Source organism: Vombatus ursinus, unplaced genomic scaffold (assembly GCF_900497805.2).
Source record: "Vombatus ursinus unplaced genomic scaffold, bare-nosed wombat genome assembly UNPS02014797.1, whole genome shotgun sequence".
NCBI lineage: Eukaryota > Metazoa > Chordata > Mammalia > Diprotodontia > Vombatidae > Vombatus > Vombatus ursinus.
The window spans coordinates 16,088,720-16,099,758 of record NW_020954575.1 but is presented as its reverse complement, the minus strand read 5'-3'; the positions used below and the strand labels follow the sequence as shown (position 1 = coordinate 16,099,758).

Genomic DNA, 11,039 nt, shown 5'->3' with positions numbered 1-11,039 from the left:
TCCAAGGTGCTATGATAAGGGGTGAGGTGTTTTCTCTCCACTGCCACAATAAGCTCCACCACACAAGCGCTCCTCCTCGCCCCAGGACCGCTCCTCAGAGCTGTGACCCAGATCCAAGCATAGGCAAAGCAAGAGATTCTTGCCTCAGCCCTGGCAAAGAGATCCTTGCAATCCCCCTCAGATCAACCACTCGATTCCCCCTCAGTCTGTGGGCCGGAAGCTCAGAAGGTAGCCGCTGCCCTCAGGGTGGCTGAGATCTAGCTGCTTCTCTCACTGCAGTCCCAGACTTTTCCCACTGACCTTCTAAGTTGTCTTTGGCATTCCTGGGTTGAGAAGTCTGGAAACTGGCACAGCTGCCCGAGATTCAGTCCTTTGAGGCCTGCTCCAGGGTCGCTGTGGCCTGCAAGCCCATGCCGAACTGCACTCCTCTCCTAACCTGGCTCGATACACCTTTCTGATCAGCCATCCAGGTTGTCTTGGGCTGGAAATTTGTTTTACTCTGTTTTTTTGTGGGTTCTGCTGCTTTAGAATTTGTTTAGAACCATTTTTTGTAAGTATTTGGAGGGGTTTGGGGGACAGCTCTAGCGAGTCACTGCTTTCCCTCTGCCATCTTGGCTCCGCCCCTCTTGACCACATTCTTGCTCCACCTATCCAGTCAGTTGGGCAAAGCTTGCCACTTCTAAACTCCACATCTCTCCCCTCACATGTCCCTTTCTTTCCACTCACATAACTTTCACCCAAGTTAAGGCCTTCAACTGCTCTTACCTAGAATATCTTTGGTCTCCTCACCTCAAGCCTCTGTCCACTCCACTCCACCCCCATCATGACCTGATTTTTCTAAGGCACATGTGATCATGTCACCTCCCATCCGATCCAACTTTGTGATTCCTTGTCACTTCTAGGACCAAATATAAATTCTTAAGGTTTAAAGCTCTTCACAACCTGGCTCTTATTACACACGATTCTCCTCTGCTCGCTATGGTGCAGCCAAACTGCCTTTACTGTTCATTCTTAGTTTCTTGCCTCTGTCTTTGCACTGGCTCTCATCCATACAAGGAATGGACCCTCACCACCTTTCTGCCTCTTGGAATCCTGAGTTTAGGATTCTGGAATTTTCGGGGATTTTAGGGATTCTAGGGATTTTACGAATCCTGAGTTTAAGGAATCGCCTTAAAAAAGGATTTGTTCTGTAAAACTTGGACTCAGTCAAAAGGCCACACAAGGCCAAGGGCCTAGAAGGCCACACGTGGCCTCAAGGTCAAAGGTTCCCCACCCCTGGCCTAGAAACTAGCTGTGTAACCCTGAGGAAATCATTTAACCTTTTTTAGGCCCCAGTTTTCTCATCTCTAAAATAAAGGAGTTGAAGTACCATCCAGCTCTAATATTCTATGTTCTAAATTCATGCAAGGCAGATTTTGAGTGGACACAAAAGGGCACTATATCAGTATATCCTGAGGGAGACTATAGAGCAGGGGCACTTCACCTGGGGTCTGTGGATATGTTTTTTTTATATATTTAATCACTATTTCAATAGAATTGGTTTCTTAAGTAATTCTAAGTGTTTTATTCATTTAAAAACATTATTCTGAGAAGGGGTTCACAGGTTCCACTTGGACTGCCAAAGGGGTCCATGAAACAAAAACAACAACAAAAAAAAAAAACCTCCCTGTTGTAAAGCCCCTGGGGTAGCTTTCAAAAAGAGAAAAGACAAAATCTAAGTATACTGAAACCAGAGTGTTTTATTATCATTAATCACAATAATAGCTAGCTTTTATATAGAGCTTTAAGGTTTGCAAAGTGTCTTAACATATGTTTTCTCATTTCACCCTCAAAACAATCCTAGGGAGTAGGGATTATTATTATTATCCCCATTTCATAGATGAGTAAACTGAGAGGGGTTAAGTAACTTTCCCAAGGTCAAAACAACTAGTAAAAGTCTGAGGCAGGATTTGAATCCAGATCTTCACAGCTCTAAGTGCCTGTGCTGAGCCACCTACAAGACTTTTAAATAATGGTTAGCCCTGGGGGACAGCTAGGTGGCGCAGTGGGTAGCCTGTCAGATCTGATGTCAGCAAGACTTGTTTTCCTGAGTTCAAATCTGACCTCAGACACTTACTAGCTGTGTGATCTAAGGCAAGTTACTTAACTCCATTTGCTTTAGTTTCTTCATCTGTCAAATGAGCTGGAGAAGGAAATGGCAAACCACACCAGTATCTTTGCCAAGAAAACCTCAAATGGGGTCAAGAAAAATAGACAGGATGGAACGATCCTAGAGGGTTGAATGAGGTAGTTTTAGAACAAATCAGACCAATAACAATTGTCCCTGCTATGTGCTGAACGCTGGGGATACAAAGAAAGTGAATGGATAGTCCCTTCTCTCAAAATCTAATAGAGGAAACAACATGCAAAACTCTGTTACAGATAAGATCTATACAGGAGAAATTGGGGATAATCTCAGAAAGCAGGCACTAAGGTTAAGGAGAAGCAATGGAAAAGGCTCCTGGCAGAAGGTTAGACTTGAAGGGAGCCGGGGAAGCCAGAAGGCAGAGATGAGTAGGAAGAGCATTTCGAGCATAAGGTAGAGCCAGAGAAAGCACCTGGGCTTGTGGAGATGAGTCCGGTGTGCTAGCAATAGCAAAGGCCAGTGTCACTGGGAGGAGTCAGGTGCTGGAGACCTCTGATAGCCAAACCGGGTTTTAGATTTGATCCTGGAGGTGACTAGAGCTACAGGAATTTAGTGACTGGGGGGGGGGGGAGGGTCACATGGTCAGATCTGCGCCTTAGGACATGAGCGGAGAATGGACTGGCGTGGCAGAAAGACTGAACGCACCGCTTCCCGACGGGGAGAAGGACGGGCTGGACCGGACGCCAATTTGTGGCCATCCGTGTTTGAGGGCAGGGGCTGTCTTTTGCCTTTCTTTGCATCCCCAGAACTTAGCATAGTCCCTGGCACAGTAGGCACTTAATAAGCCTGACTTGCGGGGAGGGGCTCCTTCCCAGTTCCAGTAAAGAAAAAGCACAGCACGCATTCCTAACTTGCAAGGGAACAAAGCCTCTCCTCCAGGAAAGCCCGGGTGTCCAGATTCCACTCCTCCATCCTTGTCTGTACTACTGGGAAGGGTCTCCCTTCAAACCCTCCCGTCTCTGAATCCTGCCCTAGCTCTGGATCCCAGGGAACGGGGAAGCGGCTTCCTGTCCCTGTCCCTGTCCCTGTCCTGTCCGCGTCCTGGACTCACCAGGCCCCGTTGCAAGCTCAAAAAGCTTCTTCCGCCCACAACCCGGCATCCGCAGACCGTGACTGGAATGCCCATGTTCGGGGGCGGGACCTAAGGAGGAAGTGACGCCATAAGACCCGGTGTGAAAGGTCAGCGGAAGCGTGTTGCCTTTCTTTTGGCTCTACGAGGGACTTGCTTCGTGTCGGTGAGTCTTGGGCTCTGGACCGTGGTAGGATCCACTGCCATCCGCGCCCTACGGGGCACCAGGACCCCCGAGATCCTCTTAAGCTAGGACCCTGGGGGCCTCCGGGCCTGCGGGATGGGCGGGGATGTGGGCTCGCGGGGAGGCTGAAGGAGCCGGGGCTGGTTCTGGGCTCCGCGGTGCCCGAGGCCTTCCCGGCGCTTAGGGGTCTTTTCCTGCTGCGTTCTCTCCACAGAAATGGGCAAGTTCATGAAACCCGGGAAGGTGGTGCTGGTCCTGGCTGGGCGGTACTCCGGGCGCAAAGCCGTCATCGTCAAGGTACCGGGAGGGTCGGGGCTGGCGAGAGGAGCCGAGGGTAGCCGGCCAGTTCTCAAGTCAAGGCACCAAGCATGCATTAAGCGCCTACTGTGTGCTAGGCTCGTGCTAAGCTTTAGTGATGTAGAGAAAGGCAAAAACAGTCCCAGCCCTCAAGAATGTTCAGATTCAAATAGGGGAGACAGCATGAAGACAGTCCTGTACCAACAAGCTAGAGACAGGATACGTTGGAGATAATCTATAGAGGAAGAGTACAGCAGTAAGAACAGGGAATGTAGGATTTTAGCGGGACTTGAAGGAAGCTGGCAAGCAATGACCGAGGGAGAACATTCCTTCCAGGAAGTATGGGAGACAGCCAGAGAAAATGCATCCTTTGGAGGTGGAGCGTTTTGTGTGAGGAATAGAAAGGAGCCCAGTGTCACTGAATTGTAGAATAAGTAGGTGGAGGGAGTGAGAACTGAAGAGGCCAGGTTATGAAAGCTATATAAATGTCCCAGCACATCATTAACATAGACCTGAATTTTCCTGGGGCTCAAAAAATGTCTTCGTGGGGAAAGAGAACTGGGTTCTAGGTGCAGCTGATCTGAAGAGTTGCTGAGTTTTTAGTCAAAAATCCCAGCAATTAGGATGGGAAATTCTTAGGCATTCTTATTGTTGGGCTCTCCCAACCCTTTTGATTTCTTTTAGCAGCCCTGGAGTTTGGAAATCCAGCTTTCAAGGGAGCCTGGTCACCAGGGTTTTTGTAGGGTAAGATCAAAACCTATGTAGAGCAAGTTCCAAGGCAGCATATGTCAACCTGCTTGATTTTGATTGTTTCTCTCAGAACATTGATGATGGGACCTCCGACAGGCCCTACAGCCATGCCTTGGTGGCAGGTATTGACCGCTACCCTCGCAAAGTGACTGCAGCAATGGGCAAAAAGAAGATTGCCAAGAGATCAAAAATCAAGTCCTTTGTGAAAGTTTATAACTACAACCACCTCATGCCCACCAGGTAAGCCTTTATAACAGGAAAGGGTACAATTCTGGCATTAATTCTCCAGTCAATCTGACTTTGTATTTGATGTTGGTACAAAATCTCAGAATCTGAACTGTAATAAGAAAGAGGAGCACAGATGAATGCCACAACTTTTCAAAAAACAAAGGCAGAGGAGGTGGGTTAACTTTGCAAGAAGGCCAATCATTTTGTCTATACTTTATGCATTTGTAGGCTTTTCCAGAATAAGGATAATTGATATCATCTCTTCTCCTACTCTTTAGTCTTAGGTCTGCCATAAATGATTAATGAATTTAAATTAATGCATTAAAATTTATTAATTGAACATTCCATGTCCAAGCCTTTACCTTTCTGCCTTAAGAAAAATGTCCAAATGGGCATAGTCCTCTTATGTCCTCTGACATCTTTCTATCCCACAACAGTTTCAGGTAACATAGGAATCTGAAACAAGGAAAAGATAGCATAATCTTAACTAGAACTGTTCCTTAGCCACTCTCAAGGATTGGGAGATTCTTCCTAAGATCAAGATCTTAATTATTTCTAAATGAAAGAAAAGTAGGAAAAGGAAACAGACATTTATTAAGTCCCTGCTAATAAAGCACTTTACAAATATTAAATCTCTTAATCCTCACAACAACCCTGGGAAGAAGTAGGTGCTATTATTCCCATTTTATAGTTGAGGAAAATTGAGGTGGACAAAAGTTATGTGACTTGCCCAAGATTGCACAGCTAGTAAGATGCCTAGGGCCATACTGAAACCAATTTCTGGCCCAGCACTCTCATCAGCTGTCCCACCTAGCTGCCTTCATAGGTACTTCCTTCAAGTGGATCTTAAGCCAGTTTTCTGTGGGTGGGGAAGTTCAAAGTTAGCTTTCTACCCTTAATCCAATTACCAGCCCATAACAAAGTATATAATTAAATAGTCCTAGTCCTGTCCTTTATCATCGAGTTCCTTGACTCAGCCACCTGCCACATGCCCTTTTCCCACCCTCTTGGTCAGTCCTGTATAGAACTCATTATTTGGTACTAGCATTAGACTGCCTGTGTTCTGACAGTAGAGAGTTGCATTCTTAACTTCTTGAGAGGTTGGTAGGGGGTTGGGTCTAGTTGTCAAATTGCCAGCTCTCCGACCAACATTTTCATTACTTTTCATCTTTCCAGATACTCTGTGGATATCCCATTGGACAAAACAGTAGTCAACAAGGATGTGTTCCGTGACCCTGCACTAAAACGGAAGGCCAGGAGGGAGGCCAAGGTCAAATTTGAGGAAAGGTGAGTAATGAGATAGTGTGATACTAAATAATCTCCCTGTAACGTAGAGGCTTTGTCCTCTTCCTTCCCTGTTGCTTATGTTATCTCCTCATCAATGCCTTTTTATTCTCTCCAGGTACAAGACAGGCAAAAACAAGTGGTTCTTCCAGAAGCTGCGGTTTTAGAATTACTTTGTTGGTCAGTAAATAAAATGTTTATTAGAAGTGAATATTTGTGTGTCTGATTCATAGAGTACCTGGGACCTAAATCACCTCTTTACAGATGAGGAGACTATTTAATTACTTGTCTAATCAAGTGGAGGGGAACAGAAAAAAGTAGACTGGGGATAGGGGACAGGGTGCTATTGACATGCGTGGGCGCACACATAATCGTTTATTGAGCACTTGCTTTGTGGCAAGCACTGTATTAAGACCTGGGCATATACAAAGGTGAAACAGCTTCTGTTCTCAAGGGGCTTACATTCCAATAGGAAATGTGGGCATATATATGCAAGGGTAGTTTTGGGGGGGAATGCAATATCAGCTGAGGAGATTTAAAGGCTTCACGTAGAACCAGGAGTTTGTAACCTGGGGTCCGTTAACTTGTTTTTTAAATATTTCAGTGATTGCATTTTAATAAACTCATTTTATGCATTTAAAATCATTCTGAGAATGGTTCCATGGGCTTCACCAAAGGAGTCTGACCCAAAAGAGGCTAAGAACCCTTAATAAAGGTGGTAATTCACTTGAGTTTTGAAGGAAATCAGGGATTCTGAGAGGCAGGAGTTCATTCCAGGCATGGGAGGACAGCCACTACAAAGGCAGGAGATGGAGTGTTGAGCGTAGGGATCTGTGTAAGGCCAGTGTAGCAGCACCATTGAAGAATCCTGGAAAGGAAGGGTAAAAGCCATCTTGGTTGATGATGTTCATCTATTTTAGAATTTATTTTCCTGTCACCTTAGTAACCCTATTCTTTTTTTATCATATCTTGTACCTTAAAAAAAATGCCTAGCTGTTAAAACCAGCTAGAATCTAAGTGACTCAGGAATTGCTAAGTACTTAGTTGTTTTTTATGACAGTGTTTAGATTTGGACATTGTGATTCCAAAAAACTCGGTATGGAAAATGCTATCCACATCCAGAGAAAGAACTGATGAGAGTCTGACTGAAGATCAAAGCATGCTATTTTCACTTTTTTTTTGTAGTTTTCCTTTAGTTCTATTTCTTCTTTCACAACATGCCTAATATGGGAATAGGTTTTACATGATTGCACATGTATAACCTGTATCAAATTGCTTATCTTAGGAGGGAAGGGGGAAAATTTGGAACTCAAATCTTATAAAAAATGTTAAAAATTGCTCTTACTATTTTAAAAAAAAGTTGTGAGGATAAAATGGGAGTTGTAAAGTGTTTTGCAAACATTAAAGTGTTGATGCTAGTTATTAACAAAAAAAATTGACATTCTGGGGAAATCTAGATCAGGCCTCAGACAAAAGAATTGGGGTGTATGCCCCAGCTCAGTCAACTATCTGAGCAAATCTTACTTTTTAAAAAAATGGTGTTATTCCACAATAGTTGTAAACCTGTTTGTGAAGAGATTTAAATAACCAAAGAAAAATTTGTGTTTGATCCTGCAGGTGATAGGGAGCCAGGCCCTAGAGTTGGGGTGACAAGATCAGGCTTAGCTTTAGAAAAATAACTGGAGGCATCTAGGTGGCGCAATGGATAGAGCACTGGCCCGAAGTCAGGAGGACCTGAGTTCAAATTTGGCCTCAGAAACAACACTTACTAGCTGTGTGACTGGCCAAGTCACTTAACCCCGATTGCGTCACCCAAAAAACAAACAGAAAATGATGATGTGAAAAAAAAAGTAACTGGTGGGGTGGGTAGACCCTTGAGTTAAGAACCAAATAGGCCTTTAAGAGTAGGCCAGACCAGGGGTGATGGGAGTCTGAACTAGATCAGGGGCTGTGTAAATGGAGATATGTGGGTGAGTAAGGAGTCAAGGATGACACTTGACTAGAATAATGGTGTAGCCCTTGAGAAAGTGATGAGGGAAAGCTTGGAAGTGTTTGAAAGGTGAGTTGTTTCATACATATATAGATGCCAATCTGGTTCAAGATGTTCATGATTGATGTGAGCCTGGCCGGAGATCATGAGGAAGTTTAAAGCTAGATAGGTAGATGAATCACGTGAAGATGATTGAACTCATGGAAATTATGGGGTCACCAAGAACCAGGGTCTAAGCCTTGGACTGCACCCCCATATAGATGGAATAGTTCAGGGAGAGCCAAGCACTGTTGTGAAAGCCCAGGGCAGTCAGCTGTATCAACTGCAGAGAAGTTAGGGAAGGTAAGGATTGATGAGTCATTAGATTTGGTCATTAGGAGGTCATTAGCAAGGAAAATAACATGTTGGAGAGTATGTGGAAAAACAGGGACACTAATTGGAGTTGGGAACTGATCCAGCTGCTTTGGAGAACAATTTAGAACTAAAGGGCTGTAGATCTGTATACCTTTTGACCCAACAATACTACTAGATCTGTATCCCAAAGAGATTAAAGGAAAAGAATATATATATATGCAAAAATATTTATAGTACTTTATGGTGGCAATGAATTGGAAATTGAGGGGATACCCATCAATTGGGGAGTGGCTGAACAAGTTGTATATGATTGTGATGGAATACTATTGTGCTGTAGGAAATGAGCACCTGTATCAAATTGCTTACTTTTGTAGGGAGGAGGGGGAGAATTTGGAACTCAAAAATTTTTTAAATGAATATCTAAAATTTATCTTTACATGTAACTGGAAAAAATAAAATACTATTTAAAAAAGAAAGTAATGAGCAAGATGCTTTCAAAAAAACCTGGACTTACATGAACCGATGCATAGTGGAGTGAGCAGAACTAAAACATTGCAGAAATAGCAATATTGTAATAGTGATCAACTGTGAAGGACTTTGCTATTCTCAGCAATAGGGTGATTCAAGACGATTCCGAAGAACTTTCGAAAAATGCTGTCTGCCTCCAGATGCAGTCTAAATGCAGATTGAAGCATACTATTTTTCACTTTATTATTCTTGAGGTTTTTTATCTGTTTTCTTTTGCAACATGGCTAATATGGAAATGTTTTGTATGACATGTATCATCTGTTTCAGATTTCCTTCTCTAGCAGTGGGGAGAGAAGGAAAGGAGGGAGAAAATTTAGAACTCAAAATTTTAAAAAACCAATGTTAAAATTTTTTGTTTACATGTGATTGACCATTAGGAACTTTCCAGTTTCTGTTTAGTGATCAGGTAGGATGATAGATTGTTGAGGTGGTAGTGGATGGGGTGGAATGGTACATGGTTAAGGAATGAGAAGGCATCAAATATATGTGACATTTTCAAAGAGTTTGGCTGAGAAAGGAGAGACTGGATCATTGTTAGCAGCCATGATAGGATCTAAGGAGTTTTTATGTGTGGGATAGAGGAAATAATGAAAGCAGTCTGTAGGAGAAGGTGAAAGGGGATGTAGATGATCAGGGTTCCCCTTGGTGTAAGAAAGACCCATCTCTTCATCAGCAACTAGACTAAAGGAGGAAGTGTTAAGGAATAATGTCCAGGGGATTATGAGATAAGGCGGAGAAAAGAACTTTTGGTGAATAGCCTCAGTTTCTTTGTAAAGGATGAAGCATGGCCTTCTGTTGAAAGAACTGTGGGAGGCTTTGAGAGGAGTGGTTTGGAACTGCCATTGTGGAGGATGAAATAGAAAATTAAGTAGGTATAAAAGGATTGCCTTGCTGCAGTGAGATCCCAATTGTTGTCAGTTAATGAATTTGTGCAAGATCCAGTCAGCAAGAGAGAGAATCTATTCAGCATGGCCTTAGAGAAAAGAGCCAGGAGTCCAGGAAGACCTGGGTTCAAGCCCTGCCTCAAATACTTATTGGTTATGTGACCCTAACTCAAGTCACTTAACTTCTCAATTCTCTGAGAAACCTTTGATGTTGTTGTTTGTCCTTCATTCTCTTAATTTTTTTTTTTTTTTTAGTGAGGCAATTGGGGTTAAGGGACTTACCCAGAATCACACAGCTAGTATTATGTGTCTGAGGCTGGATTTGAACTCAGGTCCTCCTGACTTCAAGGCCAGTGCTCTATCTGCTGCGCCACCTAGCTGCCCCTTTTCCTTCATTCTCAAAGAGGACCATGACATCAGGAAGGTGATGCCATGACACGCGAGTGAATTAAATTTACATGAAGGAGGACTGTGCAAAGCACCAGCCTCATTTTCTCCTCTGGAGACATCTGGATTAAGTGGTGAGATACAGATCAGCATGACTGGAGATGACCCTGGATACCAGGGGAGACCTTGGCCTTTTTAAGCTAAGGTCTTTAACAGGTCTCAAAGTTTCAGGGAAGGTATCAGCTGATTGAAGGAAATTCCTGGCTTAAACCAATTAGGGAATTACTTAGACCAATGAAATAACAAATCCAGCTAAACAGTTTCATCCATCAGCAACATATGAGTAGGGTCAGAGGAGGTACATGGTGGGAATGATGTTGGGTTTGGCAAGGCATGAGTGGTGATAGGGCAAGGGCCTCTAGATGGAGGGATAGTGTAGACCTAAACTGGTTCACCAAGAAGTTGAAAATGAGAAGGTAGGCGAGCATACATAGCCACAGCAGGGGTGATGGCCTAGCAAAATACTGAGTGGAGAGATTGCAGGTCAAGGTGAAGGTAAAGAATAGAAAATAATATTTCTAATGCAAAACATTCCTCTGCTCAGAAACCAGCAGGGTCTCTTCTGTGCAGAATAAAGTCCAGACTACTTAAACTGATTGTGAAATTATAAAGATCAAGTTTGTCCCCAAGAAGAGTTACAAAAAGACCTTCCCAGTACTTTGTGGTGGTGAAAGGTGGGTTATCCAAGGGTGTGGAATAGATAAAGCATAAAAATGTCAGGGTTTTTTTTTATATATATATATCGATCCGTTGATTTGGAAGACTTTTTCCTCATACCTCTTTGTTTTGGATTTGGTTTAGTTTGGTTTGGGGAGGCAATAGGGTTGTGACCTGCCCTG

At 43.5% G+C, this 11,039-nt stretch overlaps 1 protein-coding gene and 1 pseudogene across 1 annotated transcript; both read left to right on the top strand.

The window, feature by feature from the left end:
* The first annotated feature begins 3,310 nt into the window (after positions 1–3,310).
* RPL27 (ribosomal protein L27) lies at positions 3,311–6,208 on the top strand. The gene is made up of 5 exons (XM_027870337.1): positions 3,311–3,420; positions 3,653–3,735; positions 4,556–4,725; positions 5,890–6,000; positions 6,116–6,208. The coding sequence occupies exons 2-5, from the start codon at positions 3,655–3,657 to the stop codon at positions 6,162–6,164; spliced, it is 411 nt and encodes a 136-aa protein (XP_027726138.1). The 5' UTR covers positions 3,311–3,420; positions 3,653–3,654; the 3' UTR covers positions 6,165–6,208.
* A 1,819-nt stretch (positions 6,209–8,027) lies between these two features.
* Positions 8,028–11,039, top strand: part of LOC114049133 — a 5,258-nt pseudogene continuing 2,246 nt past the window's right edge.